Source organism: Dermacentor albipictus, unplaced genomic scaffold (genome assembly GCF_038994185.2).
Source record: "Dermacentor albipictus isolate Rhodes 1998 colony unplaced genomic scaffold, USDA_Dalb.pri_finalv2 scaffold_22, whole genome shotgun sequence".
In the NCBI taxonomy this organism is placed as follows: domain Eukaryota; kingdom Metazoa; phylum Arthropoda; class Arachnida; order Ixodida; family Ixodidae; genus Dermacentor; species Dermacentor albipictus.
The window spans coordinates 889,830-914,625 of record NW_027225576.1 but is presented as its reverse complement, the minus strand read 5'-3'; the positions used below and the strand labels follow the sequence as shown (position 1 = coordinate 914,625).

At 47.1% G+C, this 24,796-nt stretch overlaps 1 protein-coding gene across 2 annotated transcripts in view; it reads left to right on the top strand.

The window, feature by feature from the left end:
- Window positions 1–24,796, top strand: part of LOC139052378 (uncharacterized) — a 162,374-nt gene that overhangs the window by 127,796 nt on the left and 9,782 nt on the right. For both annotated transcript variants that reach the window (XM_070529477.1, XM_070529475.1), the window contains exon 4: window positions 11,475–11,630. In XM_070529477.1, coding sequence (XP_070385578.1) covers window positions 11,475–11,630 — 156 coding nt within the window. The remainder of the gene's footprint in view (window positions 1–11,474; window positions 11,631–24,796) is intronic.

The following is a 24,796-nucleotide window of genomic DNA, read 5'->3' as shown; positions in this document are numbered from 1 at the left end:
GTATGCTCACCCGCTGCAGACCTTACAGAAAGTCCAGTACTGCAGATCCTGCGGAGAGATAGGACGCAGACAAGTCGTCTGCCCTAATATAAACGGCGAACTACGTGACAACTGCGGAGAACACAACGTTCATCCAAACAAACACCAATACGTGCCGAAATGTAAGCTCTGCGGAAGGCCCCATGAAACGGCGAGTAGAGACTGTCGAAGGAAGCTGAAACCGGCCCCGCCACCGTTGAGAGTCAGGGAGCGGTCAAGATCGAGACAGGGAAGCTTCTGGTACCAGGTCAGCGTAGTAACTACCAATGACAACGAGCACATGATGGTCATGTCAGCATCGCCACAGTCATCGAATGAGCCCGAACAGACAAAATGATCCAGATCCAAGTCGGGATTGCGATTGAGGGAAAGAGAACAGAGCGTCCCCCGGATAACGGCAACGGGCGTGGATCACGACAACACCCAGCGCAAGGTAAGCTGGCCCAACGTCATTACAGAGCACAATCATACGTCGAGGGAAAATAATGGCATTCAAACCACAATACACTCGAGGTACGAAGTCACGATGACTATCCGAAGACCGAACGATGAATTGAAGCAAGAGCTAGAACAGCAAAAGAAGGAGACACAAGAGAAGGAAGCTAGCACAGAAAAAACAGCTCGAATACCTCATGCAAGAAATAGAACAACTACAGAGAGAACAGGTCCAGCAATCGCAAACACCACTACCGCGGCCTTCATCCCCACCACCACCATCCCCACCAACACGACCAGAGCCAGCAAGACTCTCGAACCAAGCGGTGATAACCCAGAACGACCTCAAGACACTTGAAGACTGCAGCAACGTAAGCGTCACCGTCGTGATGGAAACCCCAATGTCCACGGTAACGCAGGTTATGCAAAACACGATAACACAGATGATACAGACTGGGTTCCAATCTGTCAAGAGCTAAATGGAGAGCCAGATTGAGGCCCTACAGAAGAAAATGACACAATCGGGAGAAAGTTTGAGTCAACGCATTCACATGCTAGAACAAATAGATAATACTCGCATGAAGCCTAAGTATTCTGCGAGGGAAACCAAGCTCATGCAGACCCTGAACGAACAAGATGGCGAGGCTAACTAAAGAGAAAGGTGACTACAAGCAACACAAATGGCTCAAAATTAGGCCATAGAACTGTCAGTCTATCCGAATTAAGAGAAGCAACCTTATACAATTCTGCACGCAGTTTGACCCAGATAATATAGCCTTAAAAGAAACCAAAGCTGAAGACTTCAAGGTCAGTGGTTAACTCACTCACGTCACCGACGGTAAGACGAGGACAGCAGTCGTGACTAAGAAGGCCATCAACGGTCACCGACAAGGCATCCAACACCGCATCGAACACACCCTCCTCGAAATCATACCCGAGAAAAAACAGCAGCAAAGCCTCCTTGTGTTAAACGTCTACAGCCCGCCAAAGGACCACCTAAAGGATCTAAACAAGCTAATGCGAGAAGTGAAGACGCTGAGCAAGGGTAACGGACTGATAGTCGTTGGCTATTTTAATGCTCCCCATGTGGCCTGGGGATATGCGGCCTCAAAGAATAAAGGAGATATGCACAGCGTAGCCCAACAACACCTCCTCACGCTACGCAACGACCCGCAGACACCCACGCGCATCGGCAACAGTGTATCTAGAAACACCAGCCCCTACCTCACATTCGTACACGGACTCAACCAGTGTGAGGAGCTGCATGGACCAGAATCTGGGTAGCGACCATGATATAGTGCAAACGATCATCCCGCACCACAAAGCGACGATGAAGAACGGAAAAGCCAAGATCACGGACTGGCAGGCCTTTCGCAAAGACGAAAGCGCCGTTATTGCGATGATAGACGACATAGAAGTATGAATCAGAGGAGTCGTGGAAAGAGCCGAGAGGCATACGAGGACAATCCAACTGTCGCAAGACACCCCCGTGGGTGACCCCCTCTTACTCCACCTGTGGGAGGCGCGGAGGGGACTCGCAAAACGCTGGCAGTGTAACAAGTGCAACCGGAAACTCAAAATTCGAGTCTCCAAGCTGAACAAGGAAATGCAACAGTACTCTGCACAACTTGAGAGAAAGAACTGGCGCGAAACATGAAACACTTCAAGGGACCTTAAGCAGCAAGCGCACTTGGGCGGTACTCAAGACTCTGCTACCAAAGAAGGAGAACAAGAACGCCGCAAATCAGAAAGTTCAGGCACTCATACACAACCACCCGGGGAAAGAGGAAGACTATTAGAGAAGAATTATCAAAGAAGTGAAGGAGAAGTTCCTCGGTACGGAGCGGAACGTAACTGTAGATTCGCACTTTGACGAGTATCGAGGCAACCCAAATATAGAACTGGATAGTCCCCTCAGAGAAGCAGAAATCGAGAGGGCCTTGAGCAAGCTCACCCGAAACACGGCGCCGGGGTACGAGAGAATAAGCAACAAGACACTCCGGAACCTTGACAGACCCTCTGTAGACGCGCTCTTAAAATTCACCAACGAGTGCTGGGAACACGGTAATGTACCACCGCAATGGAAACATGCTGAGGTAACAATGATACTTAAACCCAACCAGCCCATCAGCGTGCAGAACCTTCGACCTATATCCTTCAACTCGTGTGCTGGAAAACTCTACGAGCACATGGTGCATAACCGCATGATCGAACATGTCGAAGACAACCGACACGTCCCAAACACAATGTTCGTATCTATAGCTCACCTGTACACGCAAGACGTGCTACTGCAGATCAAGAAAAAAGTCATCGACAAACTGGATACGCACAGCAAAAGAGACATCCTCGCAATGGAAGTGAAACGGGCTTTCGACAACGTGTCGCATGAAGCCGTACTGCAACACCTCAACGTATATAACTGCGGGAAAAATATATATAATTACATGAAAGCTGTTCTGAAAGAACGGAGAGCCACAGTGGGGATAGGTAAATTACGCGCTGAGAAATTTGACATACCGCGAAAGGGAACGCCACAAGGCTGCGTCATTTCGCCGATGCTATTCAATCTGGCGATGAGCTCGCTACCCAAACAACTGAAGCAAATAGAAGCGATTGGTCACGCAATATTGTAACGATGTTAATAAAACAACGATATTTATTAAAGGCGAACTTGTGCCCACAAGTAAAAGTCACTGCGGGCGTGAAAAAATCCGCGGCAGTCGCGTTCTCCAACTGGGCTCGAACCGTCTTCCTCTTCATTCTCGCGTGACACCTCGTGCGCGTGGCACATGCGAGCCGGGTCCAACCGGCTGCCCGTGCCACGAAGATCGCTGCCTGTTGCTGAACAACACGGTACGGCGTGCACAGGGTCCAATAGAAGGGCGCGCAACTTGAATGTGACCAAGTTGTCGCGGCATTATCCCCCTCCTTACCGCATCGGCCCGATGCGTGAGAGGAAGTACGGGTTGCTGTGGGCTCTCACGTTTTTTTGTTCTTTTTTTTGTTCATGACCTTTCCTGGTAGGGTTTTATGCGGACAACATGCACAACTTCCGTAGAGTTGCGCCGTCTTGGGCTCTCGTGTCCAGCGGATTTCACTACGTAAGTCACGTCGCTTATACGACGAAGTATTTCGTAAGGGCCGAAGTATCGGCACAGTAGCTTTTCAGACATTCCACGGCGTCGCACTGGGGTCCATACCCACACCTTGTCACCGGGATGATAATGAGCTTCACTATGGCGCTGGTTGTACCGGCTGGAGTCTATGCGTTGTTGGCGGTGTATTCGGTACCTTTCCATCTGTCGTGCCTCCTCGGCTCTTTGGAAGAAATCATCGAGGTCAGATGAGTTACTGTTTTCTTCATCTAACGGCAACATAGCATACAAAGTTGTGGTTACTGCTCGGCCGAATACAAGTTCAAAGGAAGCGACTCGTGTTGTTTCTTGAGTGGCCGTATTATATGCGAAGGTGATGTACGGGAAAATTTCGTCCCACAGCCTATGTTCAACGTCGACATACTTCGAAAGCATGTCAGTCAGTGTTCTGTTGAGGCGTTCAGTTAAACCGTTCGTCTAAAGGTGGTAAGCCGTAGTTCTCCTATGATCAGTATGTGTCATTTGCAACAAGCATTTCATTAGGTCCGCAGTAAAGGCTGTTCCACGATCGCTAATAACAACTGTGGGAGCGCCATACCTGAGCACGATATTGTTGACAAACAATTTAGCAACCAAATGTGCGTACTTGTCCTTTAAGTTGCTTAAATTTCGGGCACGTTCCCCCAAGCGTTCATTAATACAGCGGCCGGTTTGTCCGGCATAAGCCTTTCCACACTTCAAGGGAATCGCGTAGACCACTCCTGTGGAGCACTTGATGAACGGCTTCTCATGTTTTAGCTGGCAACTTCTTTTTTTTTAGAGTTGCAGATGCGTGGGCATAACTGTGCCAGCTTGTTGGGTGCCGAAAAAACAACGGAAACACCATGCCTGTTGGCTACCCTGTTGGGACTGTGCGAAGTCTTGTGCAGGTACGGCACAACCAAAAGCTTGTCGGTCTTCCGACGTTCATCTTTTCCTCGTGTTCCCAGTTTTAGCTTCTGAAGGAGGGTCTCAGACACCGCAATCAAGACCGAATGGGGGAACCCCGCCGCCACAAGTCGGCTGTCCTGATTCTCAAAACTTTTCTGCATCAGGTGCGGGCACGACTTCTGAAGAGACGATTCCAAACAGTGCGACGCCATAGCTCTTTTTACAGTTTTGGAATGCGCTGAATCATATGGCAGCAAGTCCTTTTTTGCGCGAGGGAAGTAGCCCCAGCAAACGTGCATTTCATGAAAGGTTAGTCTCAGGTCAAAAACTGTAAGACATCTGCGTCAGGTAGTTCGTGGGGAAAATTTAGCCCAAGTGCATGCTTGTCAAATGCGTTTAAAACTTCACCTACTGTAGAGAGGTAGGTGAAGGCAGTTAGCTTTTTTTATAGGCACTAAAAAGTCATCTACGTACCTAAAAACCTTTAAAACGAACCCCCCCAAAGAAAAGACCTATCTAAAGATTTATTTACTTTGGCTAAAAAATATCGCAAAGAACTGGAGCCACGCGGGACCCAATGCAGATACCGTTGCGCTGCAAAAAAGGCAGATTGTCATAAACAATAAAAGTGGATTTCAGGTAAAACTGCAATAACGATATAAATTTATCTAGTGACAAGCCTGTTCAATTGCGGAATGACACTTCGCCGTTTGCTTCTACGCATTCTCTAACAGCCAACAAAAGCTGATCTTGAGGCTCAGAATAAAACAAGTCTTGTACATCTACGGAAAAACCAAAGCCAATGTTGTCTGTGCTCTCAAGAAACAGCGCGACATCCGTAGATTTCTTTGTTAGGAACGGATCATCGAGAGCAAGCGTTTTCAGATGCTTTTGCAGAAACCGGCTAACGTTTATTTTCCACGAACCTTCTTTACTAACGATAGTCCGGAATGGAATATCTGGTTTGTGGGTCTTGGCTGTAAAAAATGCGTTTAGGCCACTACCTCTGCTATTAGCAATATCCCTCGCAAGTTTGTCAAGATTTAATGCCCTACAGAAGTCAATAAACTTGGTCTTGACCCTAACGGCACTCTTCTTAATAGGCTCAAAATTCTTATTGATTGCCACTTGCGCTTTTTCATTGTACATTCCCTTTGGTAGAACAGCAAACCCCGTCTCTTTGTCTGCTTGAACAAGCAAAAGGTTATTTCTTTTAAACAAAGAAACCACACCAGTTAACACATTTCTATGATTCTGCGCGTCAAGAGCGTTTGGTGAGCACTTTCGCAGACAGTCTACACCCTCAAGAAGGCAGCGGTCCCGGTCCTCTTCATTTCTTGCTTTCATGGCCAATTTCCTGTTCGTTGCAATCAGCTCATGGGCTGAGACACCAGGCTCCAATCCATATTTTGGGCCCTTCTTCAGGAGACGTGTTACGTTCTCAGGCAGGGAAACATTTCCAAGGACGGTTACACTTCTTTTACTCCCCTGTGTTATGTCCATGTTACCTAAACAAGACAGCAACAGGTTCAGAAGGCACCTCCAATGGCACTCCGTGAGTTGAGCAGCTGTTTTCATCAGCGACGCTAGCTTCCTTGCGGCGAGCCATTCGGGGTGGTCAACGTAGCAAAGCAATCGAAGCCAATCTTGAAAAAGACGAACTTGCCGCCACAGTTCTGACCGCATTAATCTGCAGTCTTTTAACGTGTCCCCACGACGGTTTTACAGGGCCAAAGAGAGCACTTACTTCATCTGGGACGAGGCCCTTGCGGATACAGAAGGCGTAGCGTCTTGCCCGGCATGTAGCGTTCACGATGTGGGTCAGTAAAAGGTCAGTGATGCGAGAAGAACACAGAAGGAAGGGCCCACTGAACAAGAAAGGTACATCATTAAAACTTCTTTCTGGGCGAGTTGGTGCATACTTGACATAAAAACTGTTACAGCTCAAACACATGCAACCACAAGGTATGAAGGACAGGACACAAGCGCTGACTGTCAACTAAATTTTATTGACGGAAGACGGATACCTTATATAAGAGGAAAGGCAGAAGTGAAGGGGGAAGGGATTGATACAATCGGGGAAAAATGACAATGAGCATCGATGAACGAACGTGCCAGCAGTCATCGGAATCAGACGCAAAACAACAAGAAAACGAAAAAAACTAGAAAAACACTAGCAAAAGGCGCGGGATACTAAGATACAATGAAATCAGTAAGCAGTCGCTTCCAAAAAATGAAGGTTTGCCGCAAAAAGCGATACAGAAGGGGTGCTTACGCACTTGCTGCCATATTTGTGTATCTGCAATGCTTCCAAACTGACGCGCTCCGTCGCGTCGACACTTCCTCGCCTTTTGCTAGTGTTTTTCTAGTTTTTTCGTTTTCTTGTTTTTTCGCGCCTGATTCCGTTGACTGCTGGCACGTTCGTTCATCGATGAGCATTGTCATTTTCCCCGATTGTATCACTCCCTTCCCCCTTCACTTCTGCCTTTCCCCTTATATAAGGTATCCGTCTTCCGTTAATAAAATTTAGTTGACAGTCAGCGCTTGTGTCCTGTCCTTCATACTTTGTGGTTGCATGTGTTTGCGCTGTAACAGTTTTTATGTCTAGCACATGACCGGGGTAGTTGGAGAAGTATACCAGAGGCCTTTGCCCTGCAGTGGGCGTAGCCAGGCTGATGATGGTGATGATGATGCCTTGGGGGGATTTCTGAATAGGCGCGCACAGTATGAATGACAAACGCGCACACCGAGGTTAGTGAAAGTTCTAGCGTGTGACGCAGTCGAGTCTGTTTTATGTCAGTAAGTTGACACACCGAACCACCACACGTTACGTAGACCCAGCTCGCCGCTTAATAAGCAACAGAGAGGCGCCAAGGCTGCAGCGAACCAAGGCGTCGGGTAACGGGCATTATGCCCAACAAGCCGCCACCGCCATAGGACGACCATTCACCATGCAAACGCGTGCAGACAACCAAGGCACCCCATCGAGACGGCGATTCGTCGCGATTGGAGACATGTTCTGGGAAACAATGACGGCTACCGTCAGCGCAACATGTACAAGCAACCAAGCGAGCGCCCGAAGTGCGCAGTGACTGCTTTGCCGTGGGAAAAAAATTGTCCGTCCTCGTGGCCAAGAGTGGACTGGCGAGGTGGGGGCCGCGAACAAATTTAAGGCCGTGCTGGCCCGTTATTAGAGCAGACGGTCCCAGTCGACGCTTTCGTTCGTCTGTCTTTGTGTTCGTCCGGCGAGACCTTAAAGGCGCGCCTAAACAGCGTAACGAGTTCGCACAATCTTAGAATCTTACAAATTGGTGCACGGAAGTCTGAAGGAAAGGCGACAACTTCGATGCTTGGAGGGCAGGCCAATGCTTCTTATTTCTCTCACAACGAAAGACGCACGTCAGAACCATTTGCTAAGCGAAAACGCGACAAGAACGTATCCCGCAAAACATTTCGTTTCTTGCTAGGGCACGTTCGTGAATTGGTTGGTTTGTATTCGCTGTGGTTCGGTTGGGTAGCGCTCTGTACGCCTTTCTTATTCCCTGTTGTAGTGCGCTGCTCCTTGTCTGTTATGAATCTCGTCTCTTGCTAAGTGAAGAGAGCGGGACAAAAACTAGCAAGAAAATACCCACCGTAGTTTTAGGGGCACAACAGATTGCTTGACGAAACAATAAACCACGTTCGGACATTCTGGACGGGTTTCGAGGCGAGAGCGCTGGCAACTCCTCTAACCATGTAGGTAACAAGTGATGCTTGGAACATTCCATCGTCATGGGTCAGGCGCCCCAGTTCTCCTATTCAAGGTAATGCATCTGAAGCGAAGAACGAGGTGCGCGGTAGCCGAAAAGCACCCGTTACGTCCTACGTGTCTGCATGCCTGTGACGGCGGGCGCCGCTAAATGTTACCGTGTATCAAATAAATTCAAATGGTCCGGAAACCATGTACGCCAAATCCCACCCAAGAAGCACCGCGCACAAGGACCCGGAGAGCCGGAGGGGCAGGGTCAGAGGAGGTTGGCTTACATGGGGCTAGCGTTACAGGGTAGCACTCCTTCCTGGTTTTTTTCCACCCCGCAATGTCCCGCGCTCACAAAGGTGAAGGCAGCTTGATAAAACGCGTACTGGGGTATTGGGGGCGAGGGCTTACGCAGTCGCCATCAGCCGGAGGCGCCTCCCTTGCGCAGTATGAGGGACAACGAGGCGCCCTCCTCGTAGGTTTGGCTTACGGCGCTCAATACAAACACCGCGCGGCAGCCCTCCTGGACATTACTGTAGGAACGCTCAAAACGAGGGAAGTCTTTATTGTAAAAATAATATTATTCGGCAATTTAAAGCACAGAATCGTTTACAGACGCTCTCGCTTTACCGAATACATAGAGTGAACACCACTGCGCGCGGTCGCAGCTATGGAGTCACCCGAACCGGCTTCTTGCGTGAAAGGTAGCCAAACGCTGAGAGTACACTATGTGAAATATGTTCTTATAGTGGGCTGTGTGTATAACCAAATGGAGCATAAAAGAATGAAGCCTCAATGCAGCAATCGCACGAGTTCGCGGTGACGGACTGCAGCGTCTGCATGCATGTCTGTCCACAACGGTTTGCTTTCGCTGCGAGCGCATTTTCGCACCGTGCCGCGAGTTTTAGGCCGCATAGTATGAGCGTTTGACAGTGCACAAGCAACCGTTGTCGTGTGGACGCTATCAGAGCTGCTCAAAAATAATTTCGTGCCGTCGCGATGATTCAAACTTTTTTTTCTTTTTTTCTAAATTCTTGCATGTTTCATTATCATTATTTCTCAAGTTGCGCCGCAACGCACTCTATGTTTATCGGTCTTCTCAGCATGCGATTTGCCGCTGCTTCTTTTCCTTAATCCAATACATTAATTCATAACACAAACACGATCATGTGCCATGCCTTTATTTATTGTGCTTCTTACCGTGCTCTCTTTCCTTTCCAGTGAACTTGCCAGTGTCTAACATCAACATGTTTATAGACTAAATAAAGCGTCATGACACTAGCCAGGCAGGGGGCGAGCGTCTCAGTGCGCGTTTTCGGCTACTCACCGAACAACGCAGTCCCGACGCCATATCAGAAATCGACCTCGCGTCTGTGCATGCTGCATAATCGGTTCGTAGCCGATGGCTGCTTACCGGTTCCAAGTTTCGCGAGCCAAGCCTCAACCAGCTTCTTGTCCTGCGGCTACGTGTGTATAAGGCTGACACGAGGCACCGCTGCCTACGTCCGGCAGTGCGGCACCGAGCAGTAGCCTGCCATGCCTCCAAAAGCAGCCAATACCTATTATAGTGCTTTCAAATGCTGTCAAGCAAATACCCAAGGGGGCAAAACCTCACCACTCAATCCAAACCGCAGCCGCAGGTGGGATTTAGAACTTTCGTTTTCAGCTCGCCTCGGCGCTTCCGAAGCAGCCGACGTGGCCGCTGCGTCCACGTTGTCCCGCATGTCACGTCACGCCGACGGTGGCGTCAGCTTTTCCAGTGGTGGAGCTCGCCCCCATCACCAGAGTGGACGTCTCGTCCTCTGTCCAGGCCGCCGCTGCGCATTGCTGCGCTCACGGCTGAGCTCATACGTGGCCCGCAGGCCGTGTCTTGGAGGTAACCGGCTGCGGCGGCGAAGGTTGAGCCGGAAAGGGTCGTGGCCTCATTGGCGCTGGCTTCCCGCGCGCTTAGTGTTGGTGGTGTCCCGGTATCCAAGCTTCCGAGACGCGGTGACACGGGCCACGAAGCGTGCACTGCCGGCTGAGGGTGCTCGTCAGCACGCCAGCTTTCCGAAACGGGATTCCTCGCGGCTATGTTGTGCGATATGTTCGTGGTTGTCTGTCGGCTCGTGACACCTTGCTTACATATACTTAGTACACGAATCTTTATTGCAATTTATCTGGCCGATAAAACGAAGAGCCTCACATCGTGTAGCTGTCGAATAGTTTGCTGATAGTTGATAGTTGATAGTTGATAATTGATAATTGAATAGTTGATAATTGCCTGTCGGGCGAAACTGCGACATTTTCCACAGGTCATTGGGAATAGATGTGCGACACCCACTGCGCAGGGTACCAAACGCGACATCGACTTTCCTGAACAGGCTGGAGCGCGTGAGTGAGGTACCATCGCGGTCGTTGCACCTTTTCTGAATTTATTTAGGAGCCGCCCAAAATGACCTGCACCTTGACGCGCTGTCGGTTATGTCAGCTGGAGACGCTGTAGTATGTGCGAAGTACGCGACATCGACATAAAGTGAGATCAAGAATGAGAGGAATAATGTTCTCTCAAGAAGAACAAGAAGTTAAACTGGGTTGGCAAAGAACGATCATGCCATATCATAAACGTTTCTTTTACCTTGTACAGAGGCATGGTAAAGCGTAAAAAAATGTAGGATAGAAATACAGGCAACACCTAAAAGCAGTTTTCTATGTAGTTCCCGGCTACGTGCTGCGCTTGGACAGTGTGTTTGTGCAGGACTATATACCTATAAGCAGGGAGTTCATGGCATCGTAAGTCAGTTAAGAATTGAGCCAGCTTCTACGGCTTTCCTGAACAGCTCTGTCATAGGACAACAGTTTTTGATACTCTGGCCCGTAATACGGACACACTGGCGCTTAGATTTGGGCGCCAAATGCGCTAAAACTTTGGTCAATATTGTGTGCGGTAGTAAGGATCCCTTCTTTAACAAACTAAGTGCCAATATAGTCTTGAAAAATAATGTAATCATCAATAAATGGATTCGTGCTACACTCTACCACTCTTTATGTAATGTTAGCAGAAAACACGTACTATTGCAGTGTTTATTGAGCATCAAGTGCAGTGCAAGCCGTATTAATATCAGCTAACATAGGCGCCACTATTCGCCCAAAATGTAGTGGTACCACGTCAAAATACATATCTCGCCTTACATAGTAAAATTACTTGTACGCCGCTAGCCTCGTCTGATCAACAACTCTCAATGCTTCTGTGCCAACAGCCACTACTCGGCAAAGGTCGCTCGAAGACCGTGCATTCTGCATGCACCTAGACAGGGTGGCAGCTGATTACATGAAGAACAGCAAGCTTCCGCGGCTCCTTGCAGCAGGATATGACAGGCAGAAGGCCGGACGCACATCAGCAGGCCACTCGAACCGTGAGTACCGTTCATTGGGATCTGTTGACCTTTGGTCGCGCTGCCATCTTGATACCATGCGATAAAATAACTGCGTAGTTTGTCAGCTATGAATAATTATCTGGTCCTTCACGGTGATTCTTACAACAGGGCACTTACCACCTTTTGTTGCTAATGCAGCTTCTTAAGTTTTAGTCCTTCGATAGAGACCACGCGAAAGCATCAGCGGAGATACAATTCCCCAAAACATTAGATTAGCGATTTTGTTAAAATTAGAGATACTGGAGGCTTTCTGACTTTGTTATTCGCCCTCATATCCGTGAAATCACATAGGCCACGTGATAGAACATTGCGGCTAACAAGGCTCTGCCCCTTCGAATGAAGAGTTATGGTCGTTAGAATAAACAAATAGTGCGCGGTTATTTAGGAAGCATTACGTCTTTCTTAAAGCATAAGAATCAGGTTTTCTCATAGAAGCTTATGAAGGAGACGTTTGTGGTTTCTTTATTGAATCCTGCTGAAAACTTTAAAAATATTCACTCAGCAGCATTTTTGTCTAAAGCGCGGTGTAGTTTACGAATGAGAGATTTTATTTGCGTCTCGCATGAACATGATTTTCGATAACCGTGATGTCCCGAAGAGAAAAGTGAATTCGGCTCAAGGAAGTTAGCTAGGTGATTGATTATTACGCGTTCAAGTAATTCGCAGCAACCGACAGTGAACGAACTGTGTCGGTAGTTGGGAGGCGAGAACTTGTCACTGAATTTATAGAACAGTACCACCTTTCTACCTTTCCATTATTTAGGCAGAGTATGTGTGTCGATAGACTGCTGAGATATATTTTGGATAAAATGATCGAGTTGATAGCACACGCGTTCTCTTTAAATTTTGCACTGATTGAATCGAAACCTGGGGAAGAGTGATGTTTCAGTGGGTGGATCAGACGAATTGCACGAGATGCGTTCACAGGAGGCATGAATATGTAGTTGCGATGACGTATCACGGATGACTGGGTGCTTGAAATCGCAGAAAAATTGGCGATAAAAATTTAATTCAAAGCGCTTGCAGAACAGTCAAATGGAATAGGATAACCAGACGAATCAGAAGACCAAATATGGTTGCCATATTACTAGGTTATCAAGATTACTAAAAAGATTACACAGCGAAGCGATTCAACTGGGCAACACTAACTTTAAAGCTATTCGTAGTTATTTCAAATTCAAACGAGACAAACTTCTTTTATACTTCTTTTGCTTCTTTGATTTCTTTTTGGCAAAAGAAATTGTATTTTGGTCTTCTGCCTTTTTTGGACAAGAGCAGTATGATTGCTTTGACCGTTCTTGCTCTGCACGTGGGAGAGAAATGTGTGTATAATAAGGTACACCTTGGACTTTTTTTTCTTCTTCTTTTGCATGTCCATAGAAGATAGCATTTGTCTGCGTATGAGTATATGCGTATATTTCATGCATTCCTGTAAGATTGTGCAAATTTGCATTTTGCTAATGAACTTTATTTTATTATTCGCGTAATTATTCTGTACAATTTCCCAAAACTTTAAGCTGATTGCGTTTGTCATTGATGTAATCGCTAAAGCGGGGGCTGCGACTTTGTCAAGCTGTTGACATGACAGCTTTTTCCGCACGTCCCTTCGTATCGTTACCCTGCGCTGATACCCGCCATGGTTTCTCAGAGGCTATGGTGTTAGGCTGCTGAGCACGAGGTCGCGGGATCGAATCCCGACCACGGCGGCCGCATTTCGATGGGGGCGAAAACACCCGTGTACTTAGATTTAGGTGCACGTTAAAGAACCCCTGGTGGTCGAAATTTCCGGAGTCCTCCACTATGGCGTGCCTCATAACCAGCAAGTGGTTTTGGCTCGTAAAACCCCATAACTATTTTTTAACTGCTCTGATGCGAACATAAACATCATTGTCATATTACGGATTTATCACGTGTCAAAATTTACCGACGTGTTTTTTTCTTTCCTGTGGCAGACAATGTGTTAGATAAAAATGGCTCTTAGCGTTGTCAAGAAAGAGTATTTATGCATCAAGTGCAGATTAATGCTCCCAAACGTGAATTACTCGGTGCGTCTAGCGGAACGATAAAGCCGTTTATTGCTCTTTGATAATGTTAATATGCGCGGTGTGCAAGGTGCATGCGGATGAAGGAGTGATTGTGCGGGTTGGAATGCATGTCGTTGTAGGGCGATTACTTCGGTAGGGGACGTGTTCCAGTTAAACAGAACGGAACGATTGGGAAAATTATCAAACAGAACGTCGATAAATTCAATTAGTTCTCTGTTAGAAACGTCGAAAATTCCCTTTTTTTGGTCGTAAGTAATTTTCTTCTAGGCAAGCTCGGGATTGATTTACTCCCTTATCAAAATTTTTAGCAACATTTTTTAGACCGTCTTTAGACTATTGTTACTAGACCCTACAAACAGTCAATTGAAGTCCTGCCAACTGTCCTTATGCATCCAAACAACGCTCTAGTAACACCGTAGAAACAATTGTCCAACAACTCCCAAAAGAAACGTGTTCATAGGATGGCATTAAACTTCCTACCAATTTCATATGAACGCTTGTCTTTATACACCCTAGTAACATTCTTTCAAAAGAAGAATGTTCATATATCTTCTGCCAACTACCTATTAACATACTTCCAATTGAAGAATGTTTGTAAACGCTCTGCCAACTTCCTACCAATATCCTATTAGCATTTTTCTTTATGCACCCTAGTAACATCCTGTCAATAATTGGCCACCGTACTTCAATGTTCATAGACGGTCTGTAAACATTCTAGTAACCGTCAACCAACACGTCTTTAGGTTCTGTAGTAACACTGTGGCAATATCTTACTTACATGTGCTTATGTACTTGCTACTGACGTGTTAGTAGCCACTTAGTAACATTTGTCAGTATGTGCGAACATGTTGCTAAAAGGCTGTATGCAACCCAGAAGGTGCATGTAGATGGAAAAACAGATGAAAGTTTGCACTAAAAAAAGTTTATTCACACAAAAATATTTACAGAAAATTATAATAATGGAAACAGAGAAATTAATAAAAAAATAATGACCTAGTTGATTACGGCATGACAGATGAGGCATAATCTCTAGCAACCATCGATGATAATCTATTTCTTTTTACATTCAGAGCTGATGTGTTTGCGAATGTTTGCAGAGCCAACCATGCACAGAAACAAGATGGTCAGTGTTAAGATATTATTCAGGTTTGCACATCAAATATAGTGACGTATAGAACAGCTTTTTAACAAGGTTCACGTGCAAGTTCACAAGAATGCTAAAACTGTAGCCGTCATCCCTGTTTACTTGCAGTGGAAATGGCAAGGGTGGGCATATTTTGCAATGCATATCCTTTGCTGCGTTGTGTTTACTACATGTTATTAAAATTAGTAAAGTGCGCAAGGTGGCTTCCGCTTGCGTTTCTGCACGCCTAACCAATCGTAAAAGCCCCCAAAGTTGTGGCCTGAATAATTTCAGTTTCCCAAAATCTTTTTTTAACCAATTATCAGCATAAATAATTTACTCGTTCAAAAAGTCAAAAACATGGTTTATTCATGGCGAAATTTGTAGCGCGCACAGTAGACATCGACGCAGGCACTCAAACGCTTACTCAACTCTTTATTTTTGCAAAGACACAGAACGTAAACGCGCCAGCTAGCTGCACCGAGCATGTGCAAAGCGAGTCACCCGTCCTTATATAAAAAGATTACAAAGCTTGAAGCAGTATTCAAGAATAGATTCTCTGTAACTGATAGCAACTAGTGTTCGACTGATGCATTTTTAAGCGCACCTTATTGTATGGGACGCTTCTGTAACTTCACGTGTTCGTTTATTTTTACTCGAAAACAAGATATCATTGTCAAAAAATACCGGTTCACGGCAAACTATGTAATTGTGAACCGTGAAACTATACGCAATATTTCACTACCTGTCATCCTGAACAGCCATAGTAGGAAAGAGCAAAGAATGAGTTCATGATCATACAATATTTACCACTCATTAAGTCACTGCGACCACTGTGAAAACGTAGTGTTTGTACGCTTCCTGTTCATACGAACTTCAAGCAAACCGCATGACGCAGCGTAGTTCAAGTATGTAATAAAATCGTTCTTACAACTTTTCACGTCTTACAGTTCGCGCTATACTAACCTGCCAAAATGAGGCATAAGAAACTAAAATCAAGATAACAACAGAATATATTTATGAAAAATGATGGAAAACAACACATACTTTTATTGTAATTTGGAGACAGACAAAACTTCGGCGCAGTGATATCTTGAGGAACGGCTGTTCGCTACTTGTGCAGTGTGCAGTTTAAAAATACTGACAGTGCCAATAATAAATCACTATCACTTCACACGATACTGCATCGCAGCTGGCAGAGAAATTGCAGAAGCGTTCACATCACGGAACGAAAAAAGCGCCGTGGGCTTCACAAGCACATTGCTTCTTGGCTTGCATCGATGAATTAGCCACAACACAGCATGAACATAAACAGCAGCAAAAATAGCCAGATTGCTGCTACAGTACGCGAATAAACACCTACATCGCTTTGACCCTACCACGCAGTCGTCGCAAACGAACTGATGGCGATTGCGATAGTCTCCCTCTTTGTCTCGATTCGGATCGCTGTCAAATTTGTGCGCATGCGCGAGAGAGGCATGTGACATTCGTTCCACCCATCTGCTTCGCCCCGACCACTGCGGAACTAAAGCCCCTCTTTACGCCGAACAAACCCCCCCCCCCTCCTAACATTTCGAGGGTTGACTGACACCTAGACATTGATCGCCTGTCGGTGACAGCTGTGGCTCGTCTTTGTGTCTGCAACCCTTTCTGGAAACTGCATTTAGAGGGAGAAATGTACCTCATGGCTGAGATTGAAAAAGAACCTGACAAGACCACCGGATCAATTTTGCTGTGCATTTCGGGACTGTATTCCTTTATCTCTAGAGACAATTATTGTTCTGAAAGCCGACTTTGTTCTCCAAATGTGATAAAAATAGAAAGATGAAGTCATGTAGGGAAAATTATGTCGTTATTCTATTTTGCGCAGACATCCTTTAGCACTTGACGCTTTCAAAGACAAAAATTCGCTTCAGACCGCCCTGCGGAAAATAATGCTGAAGTCTATTGTAGTAGTACTTTTATAGATGAATATTGATTGATTGATTGAAAACATCTTTATTTACAGGATATTCGTAGAACTCGTGGGTGGGCCGCCTATTCCGGTAGCCCACTGGTTACTGCTGCTGCGCTGGCCCTCCCCACCAGCCAGTGCTGACGGTCAGGATCATCGCTGAGCAGAATAGCCTCCCACTGCTCTTTTGAGGGATTTGGGATGGGGTCAACTATGGGATTAAACTGGCAAGCCCACACCATGTGGTAGAGGTTAGCTACCGCTCCACAGTGCGGGCATTGCGGGGAGTATAGTGTAGGGTACCACTGGTGTAACTTAGCTGGCGTTGGGTATGTATTAGTTTGTAGCTTCCTAAGAGTGTTCTTTTGCAACTTATTGAGGGATTTATGTGGTGTCGGGTACTCCTTCCTGGCTGTTCTGTATGGTGCGAGAATGTCAGCATACACTGCTAAAGCAGTTAGGTCCCAGCACTCTTCACGGTCATCAGGGGGAGACGCCCGGTATAGAAGAGCTCGGGCATGCCTGTGAGCGGCTTCGTTTCCTCCTGGTAGTTCCAGGTGACCGGGAAACCAGATGACTGAGGCTTGGCTGGGTGGATGCTTAGGGAGCAATGACAACCCTGACCTGTGAATTAATCCATTATTGAGGTTGCGACAGGCGTTCTGGGAGTCAGTGAGCACAACGGCGTTGGGGTTAGATGCTATAGCTAATGCAATAGCTGCTTCCTCTGCGTGAGTGGGGTTGGAAGTTTTCATCGAGGCGCAATTCACCATCGATCCTGAAGGCGTTGAGACCACAATAGTCATCACTCCATTCTTTGGCCCTGCGGCGTCCACATAAAGGGTGTTAGGTTGCTCGTCCCATTTCTTCTGCAGGGCTTCCCCTCTTGCTTTTCTTCTTTCGATGTTATATACGGGATGCATGTTCCGCGGAATGGGGTACACGTTGATGCGTCTCCTCACATCACGTGGTACCTCTTCCCTTTGGTCTATCGTATAGGGCAGATTAATATGGATCTTTTCGAGCAGATCTCTACCTGGTTTTGTGAGTGCGAGCCTATTGAGTTGTGAGAGGCATTGTGCTTCCCACATCTCTTTCAGGGTGTTATGTACTCCTAGAGCCATGAGCTTTGCCGTTGGCGTGGAGTTTGGTAGCCCCAGTGCCGTCTTGTAGGCCTTCCGGATCAGCGTCTCCAACTTTGCAATTTCCGACTTGGAGAGGTTAAGAAATGCCGTCCCGTACATTATCCGAGAAATCACGAAAGCCTGCACTAAGCGGATGGCGTCCCTTTCCTTCATGCCATGGTGCTTATTTCTAATACGATGCATCATCCGGAGGATTTGCTCGGTGGATGTTACAACATCCACCGAGCAAATCCTCCGGATGATGCATCGTATAGATGAATAGATTTCCAAAGCGTAGTGGCTATAACGTTAGCAGTTTTCAGACGCCGAAAGCACGGAAAAAGCATGGCCTTTAATATCCTGGCTCTTGGCATCCGGAATGCGATAATTATGAATGCCATGGTGGCCCGCTGTAAGAGCTGAAATTTTTGTCGCCGTGTTGTGAAGCGAAATCACTGAATATTAACAGTTCATAATTATTTCTTTTCAATCTGTTTTCACACACAGCAAGCTACCATCGCCGTAAAGCAGATCGATTGACATAGCTACTTTGCCTTCACTTTGAGTCACCATCCTATTAGTTTCCTTTAATGTGCAGAAGCCGCCGTTAGGATGCAAGGACGAAAGCGTGCGAATAGGGACGCGTACAAAGCTACATTTTATATACAGTTAGGGTAATTCTATTATACAGTTAGGTTAATTCTATTACCCGCCGTGGTTGCTCAGTGGCTATGGTGTTGGGCTGCTGAGCACGAGGTCGCGGGATCGAATCCCGGCCACGGCGGCCGCATTTCGATGGGGGCGAAATGCGAAAACACCCGTGTGCTTAGATTTAGGTGCACGTTAAAGAACCCCAGGTGGTCAAAATTTCCGGAGTCCTCCACTACGGCGTGCCTCATAATCAGAAAGTGGTTTTGGCACGTAAAACCCGAACTATTATTATATTAATTCTATTATTCTTTTACAGAAAGGTGTTACTTGCAGAGTTCAGCTTTTCTTTCTATTCGACCTGTGCGCTTACTCAGTTCAACACTCGCTCTCACTCAGCAGCAGCAGCTGTATTTTGCAGCCTTTTGGACATTTGAGCGGCAACGTTCGGGCCTGAGTTTCGGTTGTTTTTCTTCTTTTTAACAAATATCGTGACTCTGCTCATGCTGACACGTTCCAGCCTAGGGCGTACCATTTATATCGCGGAGCGCACTGACCTGAATATCTCGTTTCCAAGCTAATTGGTGGCCTTGCAGAAGCAGTGCGAGGGCCGATTTACTCTCGAGCCATCCGCCTGCCCGCACGCATGTGGTCGGGCCAAAATGTTCCTGACTCCGCCGACTGGTACACACATTCCGGTTTACACTACATGTGCGAGCCCAGTGTATGCCAAAATTTGTGAACTAGTGTGCGAAATGTGCGCTTTTCCGCACGGCCGCACGCGTGCGGCAAGCGGGCGTTGTCACGGCTCAAGCGTAAATCGGCCTTTAATTAACCACACCTAAGGCCGGGATAAAGCTGTGTAACTGGTGCAAGGAAATACTTCCTTCTCACATAAGTGAGAAGGAAGTATTTAATGGTGTGCTTAAAACATTCTTTATAGAAAAGCAAAAAGGAAGTATTTTGATAGTGTATGAACAAATGCTACTAGAATGTAAATGTAAATAGGCTGTCAGTAAAGTAAATAGAAAGTTGGTAGAAGTTTTAAATAATGTTAATAGGAATTTCTGTAACGGCTAAGACGTTGATTGAGTGCATAAATGCTTATTGAACAGACAGCCCATTGCCTATTGGGGAAAAGGGGGGAGGGCGTTTAGGGCGCAAGTTTAAAGTTAGCTAAGCAGTCCCGTCTGCGTAGCATACGTGATCAGCGAGTTCGCAACTTCTTTGATCCGGTTGCTAGAGCCGGCAGGGCTTATCCAGGCGTCCTAGTTCGCAGGTGCCAAGTCAGCTGACATCAAGTGTCGCGTCCGGGTAGCCTAGAACGTCACAGTCACAGAACAACTGAGCGCCGCCGGGCGGACCTGTAGGAGACAACGCAGGCATTTCTGCTTTAAAGCGACCACCGGTGGTTGATGAATATCAGCATCCCGGGCACCCTCGACTGCATCAGATTTCCGTGGGTGCCAGTAGTCCCGCCAGCGTTCTAGGACATCTGGCATCAGGACGAAGACGGACTTCAACCGAAATAAGAGTATGTGACAGACTCCTGAAAATCCCTCTGGGAGGTGGTTCGGGCCTAACAAAGTACTGGCGTAAATTCAAATGTTGGTGCGAATCGTACGTTCCTTTGCAATGTGGCGTTTCTCAGTGTACGATGTGGGTCGTAGTGTTAGCGTGCATTCAGTATATATAGCTGGGAAAAGGTGCGACTGCTGGGGTTCAGATTTCTGCACGAGCTGACTCATGGGCCCTGTAATTGCCGGCAAACTGTTCTATATTGGCCTGGTAACCGGTGAAGAGTGACGCTGATGCCTGCGCTTTCGGCGGCGAGCCAGGCTCGTTTGGCGGTAATTCCAGTCGAGCTGGTGTGTACTGGGAGCGGCTATACTATCCTAGAGCAGCTTGGAAGTGTGTGTGGATGTGCAGCCAGGCGGCTTTAGCGTACAGTTGTCGTTCTTCAATCGGAGCTGAAGTTCCAAATCTAATGTCTCGTCGTTGGTGGTCACTGTATAGGCTTACGGGCGAACCGCCCTGATAGGCAATAGCACTACCATATTCGGTGGTCGCTGCGTCGGTGTACACGTGCTCAGCGTTCGCATGCGTGCAGCGTACGCCTTCTTCGTGTCTTCGTGCGTGGGCTGCTCGTCGTTCTACGTGCTTGTGTCCCATGTTGCGCGATATTGGCGTGCTGCTGACGTTGTCAGTATCGTCCCATGGAGCGAAGGCAACTGACAGCGCAGGAATCTCGTCAACTGCGTGGGGTCCGTGGGGTCCAACTGCATGAGGTCCGAGCGCTCTTCCTTGCGCAGTGTCTCGCATGCGTGCATCATAGCCCTCTTGATCGCTGCAAGTGTCGCTTCTAGGCTATAAAAGCGCGCGTATACATTCGGAGCTCCTCGGCGCTTGTGCGCTTTGGTAATTGTGTAATTACCCGGAGCGCCGCGTTGTGCAGCGTTTCAAGTGGCTAGACTTGCTTGTGCGTCACTGTGAACGCTCGGGCACCGTAATGTGCTCGAGAAATCAACAGAGCACGTACGAGGTGCCGTGCGACGTCTGTTCCAGCTCCTTCTTTTTCATATATGATGCGCTTGATAAAGTGCAGTGCCTTGTACCGTATGCGCGTTTGCGCTTGTAGATAAACAGTGCGGGTTATTCAGTATAATCGATTTGTGTGCCAAACATGCGAATCGTCGTTGAGCACGCGATGGTGGTGGTACCTGCAAACTTCGGTGAAAGGGAAGGGCTGTCTCCAGAAGAGGGTTATAGCGCCGAAAAAACACAACACACAGGCGCTAGGACAAGGGCTGGACAAGGGCTGTCTTTTGAGCCCATTGTTGCATGCGCCCTTTTCTCTGGCGAGGTGCGCATGCCTGCGGAAACCCGCCGTGGTTGCTCAGTAGCTATGGTGTTAGGCGGCTGAGCACGAGGTCGCGGGATCGAATCCCGGCCACGGCGGCCGCATTCCGATGGCGGCGAAATGCGAAAACACCCGTGTACTTAGATTTAGGTGCACGTTAAAGAACCCCAGGTGGTCGAAATTCCCGGAGTCCTCCACTACGGCGTGCCTCATAATCAGAAAGTGGTTTTGGCACGTAAAACCCCATAATAAAAAAAATGCCTGGGGAAGGAAGATAAGCGTCGATGGTGTCTAACACCCTTTAGAAGACTCCTTGCTGTTTTTCGAGAGACTGAGAATGGGTCTGCAGCATGATGTCGTCACCGCGCATCGGAAATCCAGGATCTGGGATATCGTGAAGGGTTTGGGAGACGTCAATCATTGTCAGGTGAAAGCGAGTCCGTGACAATATGGAATCGTGTGGAAGAGCCAGGCGACTGTGCCTTGGCTGTCAGAATGTGTTCCCAATTTTTTTATAATACGTTCTTTTCAGGAATCATTTCAGGAAATTTAGAGGCCGTTCCGCGTCCCTATTCTGCATAGCTGCTCCTACAATGGCCCAATGTGGGACGAAGTAGAATGCCTTACAAAGGTCAAATGGGACACGCACCCTTGGTCATCGCTGGCCTTTCCTTCGCTATGGGACGCCTTCTTCGATGAGCCCTCAACTGTCTCACGTACCAAGGTTGGAGTGAAAACTCGTCTCTGCCTGATTACAGCAAAGGAGTACTTAAGGGAAATAAAAAATCCCTGTTAGCGCAATACGCTCACCCAGTTTACATATCGTTGGCATAATCGAACTGGGATGTAGGTTGGCTACAAAAATCGGAAGCTTTGCCGACTTGCGAATGGGGATAACTAATGAGTACTTCCACTCGGCTGGCATCACGTGGCGCACTGGGAGCGTTGATTGTGGCGAGGGCGAGCTCCAGCTCTTATTTATTGAAGGGCGAATTCATGTCGTTGTCATTTGCGACGACGATTGGTACGTAGGTCTATTTTTGCGAAAGGTATATGCTATGGCTGCGGGAGTAGCACATTTGCTGCCTCCTCCTCCAGAGATTGGGCTGTGCGATCAGTGCTGAGTAGAACTTTAGTGGTGGCGATCCGCGATTTGCGCTCACCATTCATGGCCTTGAAGGTAGCCCAGACTTTTTGTAGTCCGGTGGGCTCGTCGAATGATCTGCAGTGCTGACTTCACCACTCGCGGTAGAGGCGGCGTGCGTATACCGACCAGCCACTTCCGTATGCTTTCTCATTTCCTACAAAATTCTTGTGCCGCCTTCCATTGTTGTCACATTCGAGCAGTGCCTGCTTTCGGGAAGCCGAACGGTTGTGAAGTTGGATATCAGGCGCAGTCATGCCTTGGTTGACTTCAGTTGCCACGGTCGCTGCGTGGAGCGCTGGCCTAACCCTCTTTTAGATTGATTTGTCTTTAGGAAGCGCTGAAGAAGGCTGGGCTGTAGACAACCCAGTTCACTGTACACACCGTGCGTCTGTTTTGTTGGGCTCGTAATTTTAGTCTCGGGGAAATCCACAAGGGGCGGTGGTCGCTTCACCATCATTCGCTATTGCAGCGCCAGTCTCCAACAAAGCGCCCTGTTTCCCATGTTTAAGTCCGGGTTCGTGTCTTTTTTTACCTCGCGTGGAGCGCCGCACGAATGGGCTGATCAAGACGGTTTACGAGTGATAAGCCCACTTCTTCTGCCGCATTCGCCAGCGCCATGCCCCGGCCGCTGTTGTAAACTCGTGCCCTCACTATCGATGAGGCGCTTTAAAATCTCCTCCTGCCAGTGCGGGGTCGCGAAGGCACTTCTCGTGACGGTCATTCAGCCCCACGAAGGTACCTTGATTGCGGCGTCCAGTTTACGGCCGTAGGAGGTCTACATGCCTTGTAACCTCACTAGCTACAATTCGTATATTGAAATATATGCCGTAATATAGTAAATTAAAAATTAATGAGTGTAATTATCTTAATCATTAAAATTAGCATTTTGATTTCTCGTCGAAATAAAGACTGCAGCGTCAAGCAATTTAGCGGAAGGGTTAGAATTGTGTAATCTGCCACAGGCAATTTTGTGTTTATTTGCAGGGCCTTTGTGGTTCAGATAAATGCTCCCAAAATTTATACAGCTGATTTGATATAAACTCGGTCAAAGTATTTGGGCAAAAGTACTCTCTTTCAAACTGAGCTGTGTTTCTTATCGGCGTGAACTTTGGATAAAAAGTGCAGATTTACATCATTTGTTTGCATTATTTGTTCTTTTTTGAATAAGCTAAATTATATTTCTCGTAATCCGCGACATTTCTCGCTTAGTTTTCTCCTTTTCAACTTGGTGGGGAATAAAGTTTGACAAACAATGTTCGATTGCATTTTTCTGTTCTCGTGGTAGATCGTCAACACCTGAAGGAGGACTAAAAAACGTGATAGAATATTTCAAGAAAATCTGTCGCACTTGAGTCCTTTACTTTGCTGTAGTATTTAATTGCTAAAGGACTCGTAGCACCACTACGCGATACGATGCTGCCAACGCCGGGTAATGTTAAAGGTAGAATGTGATCAGATACCCCCTCCCCTCCTCTTTGTATATCGGTTTCAGGTGTTAAATGCTAGACACTAAGTCAAAGTCATGCGCTAAACAATGTGGTCCCTGGACGAGAGTAGCTTCAGTTACCAGGCACTGTCAACGAGAAACTAAAAATCATGCGAAAAAGTGTTTGTGAACTTTCGACTTCAATGTTCCCGCTTGTTAGGCTGGTTCATTCTATTCCCGACAAAATAAGATATCAAGTTATTATGATTGTAGTTTTCTACTCATACCGCTGTGAATAAAATTGTGCAATTGTATACGCTAACCATCAGGACCATCCGGGCGCTGGCAGACACCACTTATTCCCCAATATAGAGACACGATAAACTATAGTTCTACAACAAACTCTTTCGTAGCCAGAGATGGCGTTTTCTTTGTAGAAATACACATTTGGTTTAATAGCGATGGCCAGACCCCAACCACGACCACCTCGGCTCTTGCGATGCACTGCACAGACGGAAGAAACTATTGCTGAATCGTGAATGTCGTTGTTTAGCCACGCTTCCGCCACAACATCTGAGGCCGTACGAAAGCAAGATTTCTTCAAACGTTCGTACCGCGTTTACAATACTGCTTTCGCTTAAACACAAGCATGTAACTGACGCTGCCATGTGTTGTCGCGCTTTAGAATAGCTCGCCTTTGCAACACGTGCTAGCACGTTTACCAACGATAATTTTATTTTCTGCTTTATTCTCGGCAAAAAGGCGCGCGTTGGTGTCAAGCTTATCAGAAAGGAGTGCCACTTTCACATAGTTGCTCC